The 22,451-nt window shown below is 43.3% G+C and overlaps 1 protein-coding gene across 1 annotated transcript in view; it reads right to left on the bottom strand.

Annotated features, from left to right (window-relative positions):
* The window catches only part of epha4a (eph receptor A4a), a 46,137-nt gene that overhangs the window by 11,939 nt on the left and 11,747 nt on the right, over window positions 1-22,451 (bottom strand). The window contains exons 4-6 of the mRNA XM_079379091.1: window positions 11,041-11,196; window positions 2,219-2,554; window positions 781-905 (exon numbers count right to left, since the gene is read on the bottom strand). Coding sequence (XP_079235217.1) covers window positions 781-905; window positions 2,219-2,554; window positions 11,041-11,196 — 617 coding nt within the window. The remainder of the gene's footprint in view (window positions 1-780; window positions 906-2,218; window positions 2,555-11,040; window positions 11,197-22,451) is intronic.

The following is a 22,451-nucleotide window of genomic DNA, read 5'->3' as shown; positions in this document are numbered from 1 at the left end:
GGCACGTTAGTAAGTTTAAGTATTTTTTTCCCCCGATGTCCCCTAATGTTTGGCTTGTAATTGTTGGATCACTTTTGTGTCTTGGTCTTGTGTGTGTGTCAGTGTGTGTTTGCAATGGAAAACCTCAGAGTGTAAGGGAAAAGGATCTGACCACTGCTGCAATCTGTAATCAGCCAGCCAGAGGAAGACACAGCGGGAGCAGAGAGAGGAGAATGCTGTTATCCTCTCTGTGTATCCCAACGGCCTGTATGCTTCACCCTAGATCTGTCCATCCACCCCATGCTGTTCTGACCCGCCGGTTCACCACACTCCTGCTGCGAACGTGAGTGAGTCTGGTCTAGTCAGGAACTAAAATGCAGCTCTCTCATTTTGATGTACCTGACATCATACGGCTCATGTTAAGGACTTAAGTGAAGGCTTCACCTTAATTGCTACATCTTTGTCTGCGGTTTCAAAGAAGCATCTCTCCCATTTGTAGCTCCAAAACAAGTAAGTCATGTCACTAGGCCTAATCCTGAACTATATTTTTCCAAAATATATCCCTTATTTCATGCTGTCAGGATGAAGAGCCTCACAAAACGCATGCAAAATCAAATGATTCCAACCAGCGTGGTCCTTCTGGTGAAGCAGGTTGACCAAGCCGGTTAAGAAGCCTCATGGGGCTGCACACCCATATTCAAAACACAACATATGTTGGTGACCATCTATGCTGGTCTTTTCCACATGGATAATTTCATTAGGGAAAAATTTTAGAAACTGCTTTCCCATGAATCATCTCACCTTCTCGTAGTACTTGACCTCGTACTCAAGAATGACTCCGTTGGGTCTCTCAGGCTGTTGCCATGCCAAAGACACAGCGTGCCTGGTGATGTCCTTGGCCTGGATGGTGGTAACTGGAGAGGGAGCTGGAGGAGGAGAAAAACACAAAGAGAATAAGCTTAGTATTTCTAGGAGAACCCCGACTGCCCATCTGTTTCAAAGAAAAATAAACATGTTAGTGCTATAAAGCAATGAGGAAGTATGATATTGGAGATATTTGTGTTGTCATACTGAGAAAACCTGAAAAACAACTAAACGCTAGAAGCTACACAGGTTAGCATCTGAAAAATGTAGTGACTACAGCTTCGTAACTCTAAGAAAAAGTCAAATCACCAAAGTGATGTGCCCATTATATCATCATTCCGGATCCATTGTGAGAATCACTCAAGTGCTTCTGATTCTTTTCCTTCTCTCATAATTTCACTTTGGTACTACTGAAGGTCCATTTATGTAGTCATCTAAGGAGAACATGCTTATCTATAATCTTTAGTGTTTTATCAGTGATACTCTACAGTTGCCAAAGGGGAAGCCAGACCATGAAACGATCCTGGCTCAATTCCTCAGTGCAGATGAAAATTATAATTATAAACAGATCAGTGTTTCATATTTATATTAGCTTGATTTTTACCTTCCCTGACAAAAATCAAGACAACTTGCTGCTGTGCAGTTCCAAAGATTTTCTGAGTGGCTACAAAAGCAACAATATGTGGTTACTGGGGCAGCTGGCAGGACATTCTGGTGGCTAGAAACAGCAAAAATATTAATACTGATATGGCCTTTAGCAAGCATCAATAGGTGATTCAGTGCTATAGGGAAATGTCTGCTCAGAGCCCCAATATATGGGGATATAAAAGCTAAGAACAGACGGTCAGGAGTGAAGGTCTGTTTGAAGAGTGTACAGACAGGTGTGATGGCTATTACTATCAGAGTTTACCAAGACAACGATGGTGAGAAAGACACTCGGAGAAGACCCAACTGACACAAAATCCCCAAAGCCAGACAAAAAAGCACTTCCTGTCTCACGCATTCTCAAGAACCCGAAATTAAACACCTTGTAAAAGTTAATAGTCCACTCAGAGCAAACAAATGTGAGCAGCCAACAAATGCACATGTGCAATTCGACCCGACATGTGGTTTAATGTCATAAAAATCCATTCTGACAGACACAGACAAGGAGTAATTAGAAATTTCTCTGTGGTGATATAAGACAGACCACTTTCACAGACGGGAAGCTGATTACCGACTTGATGACTATGGTCTGTATCAGACTCTGGTGACAAATTCAACACAATAGCCTGTGACCAGATCACATGATGACATCAGCCTGGTATTTAATGAAGTCATAATAGTAGGAATAACATGTTCAACAATCATTTGTGAACATAAACCACTCACTTACCTGCTTGGTTTGTGGTAACTGTCACAGACACCGCCTGTTCTGGTCCGGGACTCTGCTTGGAGACCCCATTGACTGCCCAGATCTCAAAGGTGTAGTTGGTGTGAGCCTGCAGGTCGTTTATGGACACCCGGGTGGTGCGAAGGCCCAGTTGCTGAGGCGAAAAATGGATGCCGTTGCCGCAGGGCTGACAACGCTGACCGTCAGAGCTGCACCGCTTGCATATGACGTTGTAAGCAAGGTCCTGCCTGCCGCCGGAGGATGCTGGAGCAGTCCACTCCAGATTCACAGAGGTCTCGTTCACATTGGAAATAAGGTGCTGAGGAGCAGATGGTGGCTCTACGAAAAGACAATTTTGGAAAAAGAAATACAGTTTACAGACACTACGACAAAATATGCACATGATTTATGTTTCATTTCCGCCACAGTGATGTCTGGAAGTTTTGGAACAAACAAAACAGGATTATGACTCTTGCAGAGATTGATCTCAAAATACACCCTTGGCAAGGGAATCTTCAATGGCAAACAAATACACACCCACCCACACACACACACACCCTTTTATTGCCACTGCAGGCAGATGATGTTACAGCCTATGACGGATACAAGTCTGTTTGTGTGCTTGTGTGTATTTGTGTACATTTGCGCTGTTTTTCTCTGTGGTGTATTCGTAAACCAGGCGCTGCTGAATTTAAAGATAATTACATTTATGACAAACCAGCACCACAGGCGACGCAGTGCTAGCTGCGCAAAAAGGAAATACATTCAACCCGCGAGAGAGTGAGAGAAAGAGAGAGAGAATGATTGCATCTCCATAATTGAGCAACTTGCTGATAGGGATCTCATAAATGCTAATTTGGTCGCCCTCGTTGCCATTTCTGGTATAGCAATGACGTTCTCATCATAAATATGGTTCTCTAAATCAGCAATCCCAGGTTGACTTTCTCACAAAGCTTGCCCGGAGGAACATTTTATTGCTCAGAGGTTGCTCTTTTATTGCTCAGGAGACTTAATTGAGTTCTCGGTTATGTTGTATTCAAGTATGAACTTGAATATAGATGTTTGTCCAAAAATTCCTGAGGAGAAATAAACATAGAAAGAAGTGATAGAACTGTTAACATATATTATAGTGTTCCTCTTCAGGAACTCGAGCTGCGTCAACGACGCTTTGGGGAACGCCAATAGCGTAACCGGCTCTGAATACCAATCAAATCTGTCCAGAAATGGGAAGGGATGTCACGGGCGAGGTGACGTAATGACCAGCTGGTACAAAAGCACGTGCGGTGAAACCGGCATCAGCTTTTTGTCATTCAGCGAAGCGCTCTGTGACTGGTGAGTCCTATTTACCGTTGTCTGTCTGTTTGTAAAACATGTCAAAGCGAAGTGGGGAGAGGAGTGAGGCGCAATACGGGCTGTGTGTTCCTCCGTGCAAAACGCTGTTTGTGTACGGAGGATACACACAGTCTGTGTGTGCTTTGCTTGGGAGCGAGGCATGCGGAGGCAGCCCTCGAGGGGGCTGATTGTCCGCACTGCGAGGGTTTTCCTCTGCGTGTGCTTCGCTCCCGAAAGGCTCTTTTCTCCGGAGAGGGCTCTTTCACTAGCGTTCCCCGCGGCACTGACCCGCTTCCGCTAAGGCGGAGCGGAGACGGCGTTCGTGGGGTTCGCAACGGGATCTGGCAGAGGGATCGGAGACGAGCGAGCTCTTTCTCCATCCGCACCTGCCGGATCCCGCGACCGCTCCCCGAGTCCGGAAGCACGCGTGGCGGTTTCTTCCCCTCGGGCAGCAGCATCGGCGCTTCTCGCGTCTTCCTCCGAGGAGGTTGACATGGGAGGCGTCGAGCATGTTGCACCCACTCTGTCGTCCCATATGAGGAGCCTGTGGAGTGTTTTGTCGAACCGCAGAGAGGGTTATACTGCGTTCTCTGCGGTTTCAGACTCACCTCCACATCTGAGCCTGCCCTTTTTTTCCCCGACCTCCACACTGAGGTGTCGAGGTTGTAGGGAAAATATTTCGGCCCGCCTCTTCGTCCCCTCATTCTGTTATTTCGGTAGTGTCATGGGGACGAGTGAGCGCGGTTACAGAGCGATGCCGCGGGTGGAACAGACGCTTGCGAGCTATCTGTCCCCTGACGCTGCGTCGTCTCTGAAGGCAAAGGGTACGCGTCAGCAGGTCGGTCTGGCTTATGTTTGCACATCATGGTGGCATGCCAGGCTGACCTGCTCAAGGAGTTGGATGAGGGCGGGGGATTAATGCGGAGCACATCTGTGTGCTCCGCAAAACCGTTGATTTGTCTCTCCGCGCCGCCAGGGAGACCGTCAAGGCGATCTATGGCAGCCCTGGTGGCGGCGGAGAGGCATCTTTGGTGGACCCTGTCGGATTTATGGTAAGCAATCGTGACAGGGCCTTCCTTCTGGACGCCCCACTTTGCCGCCTGGCCTTTTTTGGTTCAGGAGGCAGGTGGCGGAGTTCCAGCGGTTTCTCCCTCGCCGCTCTCTAGCTCATGGGGCTGCTGGGCGAGAGCAGCCCCTGCCGCGTGCTGGCTCCTCGTATAGGCAAGCGTGCCCCCGCAGGAGCGGATTGGGGCGGTAAGAAGGGTGCGCGGTCAAAGACCTCCCAGCCAAGCAGGCGAAGACGTCTTCGGCCAAGAAGCCCTGATGTGAGTGGGATCAGGGCTTATGAGGGTAGCCCCCGCTGCGGTAGAGCGACGATCGCACGGCGATCGTCACTCCCCCCAGCGCCCTCAGGAGATCGTTCTGCCAACCCTGCCACCTATGGTGCTTCAGGGCGCAGCGGTCTCCAGCGAGCGCATATCTCAGTCTCTTCCGCCCGGTATCGTAGCGGAGCTGAGATGCTCGCCACCCCTTCGGGGGTCTCTGGAGCAGCTAGTTCGGCCGTTCCCTGCCGGGGTTCCGCTTCAGGGCACCGAACTAGCCGCTCCGGGTTACACCAGAGGCCAGTCTCGAGAGACTGGTTCCCTTAGTAGACTATTTTGCAGCGTGGATACTACTGCCAAATGTGTCTCGATGGGTCCTGCGCACTGTAGAGAGAGGCTACAGAATCCAGTTTGATTCTCGTCCGCCTCAATTCAATGGGGTGAATTCCACGTTGTGGGCCCCGAGCAGGCTCTGGTAATGGAACAAGAGGTAGATACTCTTAAGGAAAGATACCATCGAGGTGGGTCTTCCTTCCGAAGAGAGTCCGGGTACTACAGCCGGTACTTCATAGTTCCAAGGAGGATGGAGGTTTGCGTCCCTTTTTTAGATCTGCATCAATTGAACCGCTCAGTCTGCAAGACTGAAGTTCAAGATGCTCAGGTAAGTACTCAGATCAAGTCCGAGGACTGGTCTGATAGCAGGTAAGTATCTCAGATCAAGTCCGAGGACTGGTTTGACACGTAGATCTAAAAGACGCATACTTCCATGTCTCCGTCCTTCCCACTCACAGGAAGTTCCTGAGGTTTGCTTTTGGGGGCAAAAGCTTACCAATATCGGGTACTTCCCTTCGGCCTAGCACTCTCACCCCACACTTTTACGAGTGTGTGGGCGCCACGTTAGCTACGGGGCGCCCGCATACTCAATTACATCGGCCTTTGGTTGATTCTTGCTCTATCAGAGCGGAGGGCGGCTCAACATTGAGGTGTTGTTCTCGCTCACTTAAAAGTGTTGGGGTTAAGACTGAACCCCAAGGAAAGTGTGCGTTCTCCATTACAGAGAACCACTTATCTGGGGGTGGTGGGGATTTGACCACGGTGCAGGCACGTATGTCTCCTGCTCGGATCGAGTCAATCCTCACGAAAGTCAGGAGGGTGAAAGAAGGCCAGTCACTCACTGTCAAGCGGTTTAGATACTGCTGGGTCTGGTGGCAGCTGCGTCCAACGGGATACCTTTTGGCCTGCTGTACATGAGACCCCTACAGTGGTGACTCAAGACCAAGGGGTTCTCCCCGAGGGGAAACCCGCTTCGCATGATCAAGGTCACGCGGCGGTGCCTACGTGCCTTGGACATGTGGAGACAACCTTGGTTCTTGTCCCAGGGCCTGGTGTTGGAAGCTCCTTGTCGCCGCGTATGCTAGCGACGGACGCATCCCTCACCGGTTGGGGAGCGGTCATGAGTGGCCACCCTGCCCACGGTCGGTGGAGGGGTCATCATCTCGCCTGGCACATCAACAGGCTCGAGATGCTGGCCGTATTTCAGTACTTCTCCTAGACCTAAGAGGTTGCCATGTGTTAGTTCGCAAGCGACAACACATCGGTGGTCTCTTATAGCAACCACCAAGGAGGTCTGCGGTTCGCGCCCCCTGTACAGGCTGGCACACCAGATCCTTGTGTGGGCTATGAGGCCTAGCTCTCCTGGTTGGTCGAGCTGGCATTGCTCCCCTCAACTTTGAGGGTCACCTTTGAGCATGCCGCTCCCTTCTGAGTGTCTTGAGCTCCCTCTCATGCAGAGAGTTAAGTGCTCCGCTCTCCAGAGATCTGCCTTGGTAGAGCTAGCATTGCTCCCCTCAACTTAGAGGGTCACCTTGAGCATGCCGCTCCCTTCTGAGCATCTGAGTTAGTACCTCATGGGGAGCCGACACCCTGTCGAGGCAGGGGCTGTTATCCGGGAATGCTTCACACCGAGGTGGGGAAGCAGATCTAGAGAGTGTTTGGCCAGGCCCAGGTGGACCTCTTCGCTACTCGGGCAGCGCAATGTCCCCTCTGGTACTCTCTACGTCATCCAGCTCCGAGGGGCTGGATGCTGTGGTACAGACGTGGCCGAGGCTTCGTCTTTATGCCTTTCCCCCGATTGCTCTGCTCCCCGGAGTTCTGGAGAGAGTGCGCCGGGACGGACACCGGCAGCTATTGGTAGCCCCGTTCTGGCCGGGCCGAGTATGGTTCTCGGACCTGATTTTCCTCCTTGACGGCTCTCCCTGGGAGATTCCAGTCAGGAGGGATCTCCTCTCACAGGCAGGAGGCACCCTTGTGCACCCCTGCCTGGAGTTATAGAAGCTGTGGGTGTGGCCCCTGAGGGGGCACAGCTGATAGCCTCTGGTCTCTCAACCGAGGTTGTTGAGACCATTCTCCAATCCAGAGCTCCCTCTACGAGGAAACTGTATGCCCTGAAGTGGAGACTCTTCACTTCATGGTGCGGAGATCGCCAGCTCGACCCAGTTAACTGCCCAGTAGGTACAGTGCTGGAGTTCCTGCAGGCTCGACTCTCCGCAGGGTTAGCCCACTCCACCTTGAAGGTCTATGTGGCGGCAATTTCTGCTTACCACACCCCTCTTGCTGGATTGACAGTGGGCGCACAACCCCTAGTTACATGTTTCCTCCGTGGTGCACTGAGGCTTAGTCCTCCTCCCTTTCGGGAGCCTGACCAGGTGCGAGCACGTCCACAGAGCTGCCATGTGGAGAAGGACGGACCAGTTGCTAGTGTGCTACGGTCCTTCTAAGAGGGGTCTGCCTGCTTCCAAGCAGACCCTCAGTCGGTGGATTGTGGATGCCATTCACATGGCTTATGAGTCTTCTGACCTCCCCTCGCCGATGGGAGTCAGGGCTCATTCCACTAGGAGTGTGGCGGCCTCCAAGGCCTTTCTCGCAGTTGTTCCTATTCAGGACATCTGCAACGCTGCGGGTTGGTCCACGCCTCTGACCTTAGTCAGATCCTTGGCCTGGACATGTGAGCCACTCCAGTCTCTTCCGTTCTCTTGCCCTAGCTGTGCGCCTCTTTTGGACACACAGGGCAGGGGTGCGGAAGTCTGGAGCCGTTGGTATCTCGTTCCCCAAAGCGTCGTTGACGCAGCTCGAGTTCCTGAAGAGGAACGTCTTAGGTTACTTGTGTAACCCTAGTTCCTCGAGGGAACGAGACGCTGCGTCACGGAGCCACACTTCCGGCATCCCTGCCAGCGCTTGCTTCATTCTATAAGCTGATGCCGGTTTCACCGCACGTGCTTTTGTACCAGCTGGTCATTACGTCACCTCGCCCGTGACATCCCTTCCCATTTCTGGACAGATTTGATTGGTATTCAGAGCCGGTTACGCTATTGGCGTTCCCCAAAGCGTCGTTGACGCAGCGTCTCGTTCCCTCGAGGAACTAGGGTTACACAAGTAACCTAAGACGTTTTTATATTACTAGAAAATGAATTTGGATTTTATAGAGCAGATCATTTGTGAAAACTGGATGAGTAATGTTTAAATCAGACTGAATTTTCATATCTCGACAGCCTGAGACACTGTTGAGATCTCTATTCAAACTCCAGATTGTGAGGTTGTTAAAGTCTTTAGTATCATGATAAAATTTGAGGAGCAAGAGATATCCACCTTACTTTTCAATGTGGAAGCAAGTTATTTCCTGTGACTGTGTGAGACTTTCAATTCATTAGCTGCAATAGGTAAATAACTAAAAGAATAACAAAGTTCAGTAAACAGTAAAACTAATTATGCTACAAACTAGAGTGTTTTTGATTATGATAATTAAAATAATAACATATCAGTTTGCAATAACAAGAAGCATGACAGACTGTTTTTGCACAGGAAACCTTGCACATTCGAATTTTACAAATGCTTTTATGCAAGTCTCCACATGGGTCTCATTTGAATCGAAGAAACAAATTAAATTTTAAACCTGAACTGGGTTTCCTCATCTCCTATTGGACGGGCTAGCAGGTAGTCTACAAATCACACAACTGATAGAGCCAAAGTTGGCATATTTAGCTGGTACTTTGTTAAAAATTACTCATTTAACTTTTTAAAAGATCTCATTTGAGATTTTTCATTCCTATGGGTGGTCTCGATTACCACACGTCCAACATCAAACTCGAAGAAGTTAGTGAAGAGGACAAACATTCAAACAGTATGGGTCTCATTATCTCTCCTTGAGGTCTCTCATATGGCAAAAGCCATTTTCAAATATCTCCATATCCTCCAAATCATTTAAACACTTCAAACAGATATCTGACCTAGGTCTGAATTAAGATTGAATTCCTCCTGGCTGAGCTTTAAGTGTAAATGGTCTTTAAACTCAGTTTAACCTGTATTAAGTATGTGGCTGCTGTACCCACCCGGCAGAGTGGGGTGAACCGAGCACGCTCCCACAGTGGCTCGGTGCCACACGCTCTGTGATTGACAGGAGCTGATTAAGTCGACTGGCTTCGCTGCATTTTAATACGATAAGGTGAGAGAGAGAGAGGCTCAGCTCGGCAAGCATAATGGGGTCGTTTCTCTCGCGCCTCTTTGCTGTCTGTCTCCCCATTTTCTCGCATTTTTCCTTTTTTCCCTCCCTTGCTACCTAGCACCTTTTTATCTCGTTTTTTTTGTGTGCGCCTTTAGTGAATTGGCTGTTGAGTATGTGACGGGTGCTTCTGGGTGAACGACAGACGGCGATATGAAAGAGCGCTCCAATTAAAGAGGAGATAGAAGCGAGAAAGACAATCCGATACGTAAAATGCACATCCGGACGCCCGATAGATGCATAAGAGCCCTTTCCCCCACCTGCCGCCCCTGATCATTCAGATCTGGAAAACCTATTAAATCTGACACCATGAACATATCTGGTCTGGGTGCCTCTCTGCCCTTTTCCCAGAGATCTTTAATACATTTATCACGTAATTCTTTTTTGATCACGCCGGCTTGAGTGTGTGTGTGTGTGTGAGTGATTCGTATGTGAGAAAGAGCATGTCATGAACGACTTGACGTGTGTGTTCGTTTTTTACAATTAACCCTGTCGTCTTGGCTCAGAGCTGTGGCGCATCGACTGCTGCCGCTTCAATGCAGGTCTCTATTTAACAAGCAGAACACTGTTATCAAGTCTATGACTCACCTCAGGGTCTGACACACATATCTATCTTTACTCATCATGACAGGGCTCCTCCCAACTCACTGCTACACACACACACACATTTCAGTCAGTCACCAATGTTTTTGATTAAGCAATGCAGGAATAAAAAACACAAAATAGCATCCGCTGCAATTAAACATCCAATAATTTGTCACTGTCAAGCACATTTTTTGTTTTTTAACTTTGGTAAGTAGCCTGTAGGAAATCAGCTCCACTGGTGTGTGAAGTGAACAGCTGCAGTCTGATACAAGTCCAGGCGGTGCTGGTTCTCCTGAGTGATATGTGCTTCCTCAGTTCAAAATCCCTGACCTGGTCTGATGATTACTCATGTCTAGGGTGGTTTGTTTACATCTGTGTTTTTAGTCTCACGTAGCTGACTTTCGACTACAAGCATAATCTGGTCCACATTACTGTTTATTCTTGCCAAGAACGGCACACTTAGAGTATATATATATATATTTTTTTTTAAAGAAATCAATACTTTTATTCAACAAGGAAGCCTTAAGTGACATTTATTAGGTTACCAAAAGTTTTATTTTAAATAAATGCTGTTCTATCATGTTTTCCACAAATAAATTATGCAGCACAACTGTTTTCAATGTTGATAATAATACATATTTTATGAGCACCAAATCAGCATATTACACTGATTTGGTTTACGAATACACCACTGACTCTGAAGGTCGTGTGATACTGAAGACTGGAGTAATTACATTTTGAAATACATTAAAATAGAAAACTCAAAACTAATATTTCAAAATACTACTGTTTTTACTGTATTTTTATCAAATAAATACAGCCTTGATGAGCATAAGAGCCTTCTTTCAAAAAAAAAAAAAAAAAAAAAAAAAATCGCATCAACCCCAAACTTCTGAATGGTAGTGTAATTTGGACTACAAATGATCTCAAAGTTGTACACATGCTCCAAAACCAAAGGAGCACAAACTTTATATTCATCCGTGGAGTCAGTGTGAACCCAGATAAAGTGTGTGAAGGTTAAAAACACTTACGTGTGCATGGCATAGAAGCAGGGTCTGTCTCAGACCTGAAGAAGCCTTTGTCACAGGCACAAGAAGTGGATCCCTCCCTAATGGAGTAACTGTGCAGGGGACACTTAGAGCAGCTGTCATCTGTAGCCAGCGCTCTGTAGTAACCGATCTTACAGGCTGTGAAGAGAAAGAAAGTGAGAGAAAATTGAGCCGTTAATGATCATGAACTATTTCGCATATACTGCTACAGTAGCTCATCGTTTTGAGATAGAACTCTTAGTCTTTCACCTCCAGCTATCATAACAACACTCAGTGTGTGAATGTTTACATCAGGCCTGTGAAACACTCTGTATGGGAATGGTGTGGAATGTCTGAATGACAGACAGCAGTGCACGACTTTATGACACACTAATGAAGAGAGGAAGTGATACTAGAGGAATTCACTGTCATTAATCCCAACACCCAAGCCAAGCCCTTTCTCAGCATTTGTTCTCTAGTTCTGTTTTCTCTTTCATGTTTGTCCGCTTTCTTTTATTTCTCGCCCATTTTTGTCCTCCCTCCAGCTTTATTCTTTTCTTCCTTTGTTTGTTTGTCTTTCTACTTCCTTGTTTTTTTTTTCTGTTGCTCCTTCTAATATGCCACACACATACAAACACAGCATAATTTCCTATTTATGGTGACAGAGACAAAGGAATGCTTTGAGGTCTTTTATTGACTTTTTCCCTACAAAGCCATCGATACGCGCACAATTACAGATAGCATTTGAACATGAATAAAGCCGCTACTTATGACATTTATCTAAGAGTTTATTGATCTGTAGATAGTTTACAGATGTGTTTCCCTAAAAGGTCTTATCAATATAAACGCTACATGCGGAATATCACAAATCATAATAATGCTCTTAGCGATAATCATACATGCTCTTAGCAAAGCATTATGGTAAAGAAACACAAGGCTTTTATATGACAAATAGGACAAACAAGCTTTCGTGTGTCGAGAGGACGGCCCTTAAAGGGCGGTCACACTGGGCTTTGTGTGCCATTCACATGCATATGAATGCGAACAAATGTGAAGAATATTTGTCTTTCACTGCCTACAAAAGTTTGGGTTTGGTGAACTCTGACCTGCAAGTTTGCAAAGCAAAAAAAGAACGTTAGACCAACAGAAGATTCAAGCATCAGAGACTGGCCTCTTGGATGAAAATCAAACATGGGGAAACTCATTTTAGTGGTTTTGCATCCATAATAATATGAACAAAAGGAAGATCAAAAGGAAGACACTCATAGGGTTGCAGTGTTGTAGAATTTTTTTTTACTTGTCAATTATTTGAAATACTATACAGAATACTGTACAGTGAATTTAGGCATCACATTGTACAATATGAAAGATAAATATGATATTAATTTTGAGATCTGCTAAGCTATGCTATTTACTTACTTACTTACTTTACTTTTGTCATTTAGCAGACGCTTTTGTCCAAAGCGACTTACAAATAAGAAAAAGTAACTAAAACTAAAAAGTTACAACTCTATAAATACTATCTACCCACATATTTAAGAAAATAAAGAAATTAAATCAAATTAACACATGCATATAACAACAACATTTCAATAATAAACATATCAATGAAAAAATTAAATAAAAAGCTACTACTATCCCTTGCCGGTGTCCCTGCCCGGTGGAGTCGCACGGTAGAGTCGATGGTCTTTACACTCTTATTTAACATTATTCTCATTTAACAGTATTATTAAATTATTTAAATTTTTTTATTAAAAAAACATACTAGAGATGACAGAAAGCACTAGAGATGATAGAAAAAGTATCAATACTAAATGAATAAATAAATACCATAAAATAAAATGAAATGTTTTCTCCTTTGTAAAATCTAGTGTGACTGCCCTTTTATACTTCTCCTTACCAGTCATAGAGCCACAGTAAAAAATATAGTCCAATCCAAAATATACATGCTTATTAAACATGTAATACATTCTAACTGTTTGTGAATTTTTTTGCTCCACATAGCATTTTCACTTCAAATGAGGACAGAAAAGTTCCCCACATTTCACAAATATTAAGGACAGGCAAGATGCAGGTCAGGACCAGTGTACACAACTGTAATGTATCTGTAACATCTCCATTAAAAGTAACTAAGAAACACAATTAGTTCCATTTTAATGACGTAACGCCATATCGTAATGGATTACTTTTAAAAGTAACTTTCCACAACATTGGTCAAGAGACACAGTACTTCAAACAAGTGTCCCTCATCAATTTCTGCCTCATTCTCTCTTATTTTCTCTCTTTGCTGGCCAATCCTTTTAATCTCATATAAGTGTCAGAAACCCTGGGGCCGCATTAGAGCTCGCCCTCGGGAATCACCACCTTCCACTTTCCTCCATTTCTCCGTTTCATCTCTCCCTCCATCACAGTCTGCCCAGGGGCCAATCACTCGCAATCAGCCGCAATAGCACACTTGATCAGAGGAGAGAGTTAACGTACATCTTCTGAGAGGAGATTAACACAGTTTTGTCATCTTCTAAACAAGCTCCATAAAACAACAGTAGGGGGTGAAGGATGGAAAGATATAAAGAACTCAGGGAGAAGAGATGCAGCCCTGGGTCATGACCTCCAATGGACGGTGTGCTTTGTTGCCATGCGTTGGAGGAGAATGATGGGAATTAGAGCTGGAGGTTTCATCTTATCAGCTTTGGATCATCTTAACGACAGAGCTAATTGAAGAGGATTCTTGGGAAGCTTAAAACCACGGTAGGAAACTGGAGGTGTGTTCAAGAGATCAAGAGATCTCGAGTGCAGGAGTTTCGGTCTTGTTTATAAGCGAATGCACTCGTTGACTTTTAGCACTTAGGATATCTAACACCCTCCACCTGCTTGAGTATTTTCTCAGTCCCAGACCCTAACGGAAGACGACCAGCTGTCCCCTCCCTTCCTAAGTCCTCCATCCTAGGTCCCTCATGAGAACCCTAACAGCTCCTGGTTTCAATTCCACACACAGCTCTCATCCCCCCTACAGACCTGACCTTTCCACTCTCTCTCCATGAAGCCTATGACCACTGGGCTGGACAATAGCAGGACAATCACGGTCTCATTGTTCACTCTGGTGGACGATTGAAGAGATGAGCTTACTGCCTGTGACATAATAGGGTCGTAATTACCAGTCCATGCCCCAATATTCAGGGTCAACGCTCTTGTACTACTGTCCACCATGAGGACAATGTCCATATCAATGAAGAGACCTTCTCAGACTGAGCTCTGAATGCTTTCTGTGGTCTTTAGACCTTAAAACAGTCACCTGTTGTCCTGCATAGAAAGACAAAATGCAGGGTGGAGTTGAGGACATAAGCGGATCTGGGCATTGTGTTGGGAAGTGAATGAATTATGGAATTCAACAAGGTATGTGTGGCGGTTTATGAGCATTGAAAGATGTTCCAGGCGGGAAAAAAGGACTTCAATTAGATGCATGTAATCTGAGGACACTTGGTTAGACACGTAAAGAGGTCTGATGATACTTGCGTCAACATCAGTGGTTTCTATTCAGACGACTGCAAATAAATAAATAGCGGACAAAGAGGTAAAACTGCAGGAAAAATAAATAGAAATGTGAGAATTGGAAAGAAAAGAACGAGAGAGGGACAGGAAAATGAGAGGGAATGAAGCTTCAGCACTGGGTGGTCTTCAGAGTGTGTGTGTCCTCTCGGAAATTCAACACTGACTTAACTCTGCCAGGTTATATTTCTCTCCTCTCACACACACAAGTGAAGTGAGACTCTTTCTGTCTATATCTCTCTAGGTTCTGTCTTTTTGTTTTTCTCCATCACATCCTTGGTGTTATTAGTTTAATTTATGCAAAAAAAGTACAATCATTTTGTGAGTAAAGTTCCAAACTTGTGTTCAAGAGCACAAAATTCAATCGAAAACTGGAGGGAAATAGAAAAGGAAAAACTTAGAATTTAGATTTCATAGCAGTTTAAGTGTAGGTCTTAATTAAATAGCGTAATATTTTTTACACATTTTGGTACATTACCATAGGTGGAGGGTGAACCAAACCAGGGTAAGGCTAAAAGCAGCCAAATGTATTAAATATCATAAACCTGTCTTTTTAAGCAAGAACCAGACATGGGTGTCATGTAGGCTAATCAAATATGTTTAATGGGACTGAATTTGTATTAAACGTGATTACAATTTAATTAAAAAAACATTAGAAATTGATAATTATATAATGTTTCCTTTCCACGGTTATAAAAACAGCGAATAAATTATATATAGAAAGTGACATTATCACTAACTTTGATCTATTGCAAGTTTAAGCACTCTCAAAAAAAACTAAAAACTATTGTTATAATTACTGACGTTGTATACACTATGAAACGAATCTCTTACTTACATTGTACGTAATGATGAGAGAATTTGTGGAATTCAGTCTGCGAACGCGCTCATTCAAAGCTGATGAGTTTCAGCAATGACTCAACTGAACGCCTCTGATTGGTCATTGCATTCCTAAGCTCAACAGAATTGTGTGTGATTGGTTAAAATGTGCAACACATTAAAAATGCCTAAAATGAAATCCAGTGCAACATGAGCAGATCTTAATTAATGCACAATCGACACTGTCTATTAATTTTTACTTTGTTAGAAGCAGACATAATACATTTAATTTGTTTGTACAGGGGCATTTTTGCCCAATTTAGTGGCATTTTTTCCCCAAGTCCCCATGGCCAGCCTTACACACGCTCCGCCTACACTGCCCTCCAAAAGTTTGGAAAACACCCCTGGCAAAGTGTGGTTTTGGACAATATCAGCATAAATCCTTATCAATGACCCCAAGCACACTTCCAAGCTGTGCAAATCCTATTAGGAGAGGATACAGTCAGCTGGCATCATGTCTGACATGGAATGGCCTCCCCAATCACCCGACCTCAACACAATTGAGCTACTATGGGAGGAATTGGACCGTGCACTGTAAAAAGTTATAAGTTGACTTAATCACTCCAAAAAGTGATGTTGACTCAACTTAAAAAAATTGAGGAAACCCCTTGCCTTAAAATGATCATGTAAATTGTAAATTGTCAAGTTCCCTTAACTTATTTTTTTTTATTATTATTTACTTTAAGAATTTTAAGGCAACGGGTTTCCTCAATTTTTTTAAGTTAATTAAACGTATCTCTTTTTACAGTGTGATGTCCGTAAGAAGTGTCCAACCAGTGTGAATCATCTTTGGGCAATCCTTCAGAGGCTTGGAGTAATATATCAAGTCAATGTTTAAGTAAACTGACAGCTCGGCTGCCCAGATTATGCAGAGCTGTAATAGCTGCTAATGGTGGATATTTTGATGAATTGAAAATTTAAGTTTTTTCTATGTATAAACTGTTTATGCAATACAATATGTTTTCGTAGTTTGTGTTGTCCCTTATCAGTGCAAAATTATAACAAATTAAAAAGGATTCATGCCAATATTGTCCAAAACCCCACTTTTCTAGGGCGTTTCCAAACTTTTGGAGGGCAGTGTATGTACATTACCTTTTTATGCATGTTTATAGCCAGCATTTTTATGCATTAAAATATGTTAAAACCCAGCTAGTGAAATGTGAAATTGATTAGAATTTGAGCATATTGGACAATTTGGCTCCTTCTCTGAAGAAGAAGAAAAAAGAAAAGTCTCTTTCGCACACACACATCCACCCACATACACACAGACTCACTTGCCGAAGGCAGTGAAAGTGAAGTCAAGACCTGTGGGTTTGCTTGAGCTAATGGCTAACATATTTATGACACTTTTATGATGCTGGCTTATCTCTGAAGCCGCTGCTCAGGAGGCTCAACAGCGGCTAATCCACCTCACATACACATACTCACACACATTCACATTATCTCACGAGTTACCAAGTTCATGCCAGAATATCAGGGACTTTTCATGACATTTATGTAGTTTATTGCCTTTTATGCAGTTCTTTGCTTCTCCTTCACACTTACTGTCACTTCACAGGCTTATTATTTTACTCTTAACAGAATATAGACTGCTAATTCTTAAATATTATCTATTTTATATTCTACAGAATGCATTTTTATCTATATATTCTCATTCTTCATCTATATATATTGTTCGTATACACTTTACTTCCACAAAATTCCCCAAGTCTTTTCAAACACTGCTTTCACTCTTATCTGATGCTATGCCTGAATGAGCTCTCAAATAACTGCTATGATGACTTTTGTTCTACCCACTTAAAGAAGTAAGTGATAGAAGTACTTGCGTTGTCCAATCTATACAGACTGTGTCTGTTCCCCGAATAGCGAGGTCAAAATATAAATTTAATGCAGGATCTAGAAAAAATCTGATCATGATTAAGCCAGAAAAACGCAAAATAAATGAACAAAAACTATTTTTAAAGCTTGGGCTCCTAAATATTAGATCACTCACACCCAAAGCAGTTATTGTAAATGAAATGATCACAGATAATAATTTTGATGTACTCTGCCTGACTGAAACCTGGCTCTCTCTTATCTCTTGCTCTGGCTACTGTGTATAGACCGCCAGGGCCATATACAGAATTCCTAAAAGAATTTGCAGATTTCCTTTCAGATCTATTGGTTAATGTTGATAAACTGCTAATTGTCGAAGATTTTAACATTCACGTTGATAATACAAATGATGCGTTAGGACTTGCGTTTACTGACCTAATAAACTCTTTTGGAGTCAAGCAAAACGTCACCGGACCCACTCATCGTTTTAATCATACGCTAGATTTAATTATATCGCATGGAATTGATCTTACCGATATAGATATAGTACCTCAAAGTGATGATGTTACTGATCATTTCCTTGTATCGTGCATGCTGCGTATTACTGATAACAATTATATGGCTCCGCGTTATCGTCCGGGCAGAACTATTGTTCCAGCCACCAAAGACAGATTCAAAAATAACCTGCCTGATTTATCTCAACTGCTCTGTGTACCCATAAATACACATGAACTAGACGAAATGACTAGCAACATGGGCACTATCTTCTCTAATACATTAGAAGCTGTTGCCCCCCTCAAATTGAAAAAGGTTAGAGAAAAAGTACTGTGCCATGGTACAACAGTTATACCCATTCTCTCAAGAAAGAAACTCGTAATCTTTAGCACAAATGGAGAACAACTAAATTGGAAGTTTTTAGAATTGCGTGGAAAAACAGTATGTCCAGCTATAGACAGGCTCTAAAAGCTGCCAGGGCAGAGCATATCCGCAAACTCCTAGATAATAACCAAAACAATCCAAGGTTCTTATTTAGCACAGTGGCTAGATTAACAAATAAACAGATACCGCCCGATATAAATATTCCCTCACAGTTTAATAGTAATGACTTTATGAATTTCTTTACTGATAAAATAGATAACATCAGAAATACAATATCAAATGTAGATTCTACTGCGTCTAGTATTTCAGCTTCATTCATCGCACCCAAAGAAAAACTGCAGCGCTTTACAACTATAAGACAGGAAGAGCTAAATAAACTTATATAAGCGCTATACAAATAAATTTGAATTGAATTGAGCTGAGAAAGAAGTACAGCGAAAAACAGAACGAAAAAAAGAAAGACGATTATCATCTATGCCCCCAGGATGAACACACCAATTCCCTCATTGATCGGTTCCCGCCTTCTTCTGCTTATTAATTACATCTGCAGTGACTGATATATCTTGATCCACTCGCTGCATGCAAACATTCCTCATCGCCGCAGCATGAGTGTGTGAGACGATGCTGTGATTGATGTGGCTCTAACCCCTGAGAAGCTTGTTTGTCAGCAAGGGGCCAAGCTGCGTCAAAGCTTACTGGCTTTAATCTCCATATATTCGCCTAGGTTTTATTTATCGCTCTTCTGTCTGTCTCTGCTTCGACGTACCCTTCCCTTGCCCTCTCTCACTCTCTGATCCCCACAAACCTGTCAAAAGTTTCCTCCAACTTTTCTAAAGACAGGCAAGGTCTTAGCGAAGTAAGGTATGGAGGTACAGCTAGAGGCGAACGTACACAAAGGACGTGTGTTAACCTTTATGTGCGAGAGCTCCGCTCTGAGGTAAATTATTACATGGCCATCTGCTGTACAGAAGTGTGTGTGTGTGTGTGTCGTTGTGTTTTATATAGAGAGCTGCATAAAGCTTTGAAGAAGAGGCAGAAGGGGGCAAAGCAGCATAGACAACAACTCCAGGGTAGGTCTTTCTGAATCATATCAAGATCCCAACCAGTGGTTCGGATCTGATAGACAGAAACTCCACCTACACACGCACTCACGGCATTTCAGGAAGCTTTTTATGAAGGGTTGGCTCAGGCAGGTGACAAGAAAACACTCTTTTCTCCGCTCAGTCCGCAGTGGGGATAAGAACAGAGCAGCAGTAGGGATGTGGAGGTGAAGTCTCTCTGAAATGCAGCTCATTGTCTTGTCTACTGTCCTTTGAGGGGAACGGGCAGCTGAGAGAGGCAGGGGGCCAAACGTCTCACATTCCTAACAATTCCTGCATAGCAAACAAGGAGGAGCTGCCTTGCAATGTGTGTGTATGCGAAGGCAAGGTTCATCTGACAGATGCAAATTCAGTCATTACTCATCCTCATGTTGCTAAAACATGTAGGGTTAGATATCTATGAACGTTATGTAGTAAAATGAGGTATAGACCACAATTTAAGCAATTAAGCTATTAAGGAATATTATTCAGACAAAGCTACTGTATCAAACATCCTCAAAAGACTAGGAATATAATGTACTAGTGGTATGAACTACTTTTATTTAATTGTTGTTTTTAACATTTCATGGTATTTTGTAAATTTGGTGCACAATGTAAATACCATAGTACTGGAGCTTATGTACCATGGTATTTGCATGCAGTGTTATTTTAGTATTATTTATTATAATATTCATAATTTTTTTTGAATTAGCTTCAATAATTGTTTTTTTTATTACTAAATTGAATAAAAAAATACTACATAAATTTAGTTGCAATGCAACATTTATATTTTATTTTTGTTTAAGGCGTTTACGTTTAAGTTTTTCATCTAATATGAATATTTTACTTTAAGTTTTAATCCAATAAGCTACAACAACAAATCTTTTTTATAGTTAACAATAACAACACTTGTACTTCAACCCTCACAAAAAAAAAAGTACTATGGTGGAACTATTTTACAGTGATGCCATCAGATGGTAATACTATGGTACTTTAAAATATATTATACTGATATGGAATTTACACTATAATATGTGGTATTTGGCACTATGGCAGTAGCATAGTACTTTTTTTTAAGAGCATAGCATATCAGGATACTTCCAAAAATATGGTACTACTAAGGTAAAATCTCAAAAACCATATTAGTATAATTTTATATCCCATGTCCAAAAAATATTTTCTTTTCACTTATTACATTCTCCTTGACTTTATTCAGGTTTCTCTCACTCTCACTTTCTCGGGCTCTTGTTCTTTTTTCATCACTTTCACTTTTTTCTCAGTTTTCCACTACGCACTCGTGGTCATAATTGCCTCGCTTCGGAGGGTGCAGAATCATTGTCCCCTCATTGCAAAGCCAACATTTTTCCCCTCACTGAAAATGCTGTGGCCTAGAATTGCTTTTCTGGCACTCCATAAACCACCCCCTTCAGCCCTGCCTGTCTCTTTCAACACATCTCACAGGCAGGATTACTCTTACAATCATTAGCAAATAGCACTCGCTTCAAGCAGGCTTGGCAATGGGCTCTCTCTGGACCGCTATATTAAATTCTGCAGAAGGGGTCGGGGCGGTGCATTTGGCGTGAACTCTGGCTAAGTGGTGTTCTCTTGAAGAGCTGATGCTGCAGAGAACAGGTCGTGTCCCGTCCACTTGTTTTGTTCAGCGGCCAGACCGCAGAGACTGCAAAGGGCTACTCTCAACTGGGTCTCAGCCAGTAGTGGCGGGACATGCTTTGACAGCTCATGGTAAAGACAAAAATAAATTCTCCAAGAAAAACCCCTTAAGAAATGTACGCTTTAAAATAGAAGCTACGGTTTAACTATGGGGCTCATGTGGAAAATGCAAGTTTAAGTTTTGCTCCTGATCCTATTCCACTGTCTCTTCCTGATCACTTTCTGTTTTTTTGTTCTCTACTAAAAATCTAATTTTGGTAAGATCTAGCATCAGTTTTCCAGACAGCACCTACGCTAAATTTTGTGAACATGGACAAATGAAGTGAAGGTCTGTACGGTGCTGGTTGATGCCAGAAAGGGTCGTGGCCTCTGGGTAGAGATATAGCAGGAGAGAGAGAGAGATAGAAACTGAGAGGGAAAAAGAGAGATAGAAAAAGGCCCTTATTGATTCTAGGAGCTTTTGACATGCTAATGTTCTCGCTGTCGGCTTCAGTCCCCCACCTCCTCTTTAGCCAAGGGCCTTCAAAGGGAGGCAGCCACACAAAGACAGGGAGAATGCACTGTGCTGCCCGTTGAATGGCCGCTCTCGCTTAGCGAGCAATCTGTGCCTTAAAAAAACTACCAAGAACAGCTCATGACATGGAGAACATTGCAGTGGAGAAACAGGCAGACTCTTTAAATCTCAAACGGAATGGATAAAATCTAACGGTTTGATTACATGCATCGAATCAGAGCCAAAGAAAGCAGTAACAACTTACAGTGAAAATAAGCAACATTAAGACTAGATTTTTTTGTTCCCCTCTCAAGTGAGCCAAAATTCAACACAGCGCAAGAATTCCTCAGACATACTGAATGCACATGCAAAGGGTTATGGGTTGTGGTTACTGTGAGTGTGAGTGTTCGGCCACAAGCTCGTGCCTCGGAGCAGAGGTGTGTGCGGACGAGGTGGTGAGCGAGCAGAAAACATTTCTGGGTTCTGAGATTAATGTCCAGGAGAGGATATTAAAGGGTAAATGTGTCAACACCACAGCAACGATGAGTGAATTACACTTCGCAACAGTCTCTTTTTCAAGTTACTGCTTTGTTTTTGGTCACATGTGTTCGTTTTTGAAGGTTGAGGAGTTCAAATATAACTGAGAGAAATGCATGTGTGGTTAGATTGGGAAAGTGTGTGTACACACACATAAATGCACTGGGAGTCTGTTGAGAGTAACATACTCAACTTATTTAAGTAAGCCACATGTGTTAGAGGAGGCCCACAACATTGTAATTCTGTTAAAGGTCATTCACACGCCAAGAGGAGTGCGTGCTTGCTAATAAAATGCATGAGTTTGGTTCCTTCCTAGCTGATTGGTGTAAACATTGTGTTTTATAAACTTCTGAAGAAATCTTCTCCTGTAGTTTTATGTTCCATGATGCATAAATGGAAGGTCACTTTATCTGCATGAAAAAAAAACTTCTTAGATTGCAGTCTTCTTTCTAGTGAACAGTTGGAAAAATACACAGTTTTCATATCGTATCACCTGTTCTGAACATGACAGAACA

Source organism: Barbus barbus (assembly GCF_936440315.1).
Source record: "Barbus barbus genome assembly, chromosome: 26".
NCBI classification, from domain to species: domain Eukaryota; kingdom Metazoa; phylum Chordata; class Actinopteri; order Cypriniformes; family Cyprinidae; genus Barbus; species Barbus barbus.
Note: the sequence above shows the minus strand (reverse complement) of the source record. Positions and strands in the feature narration are given on the sequence as shown.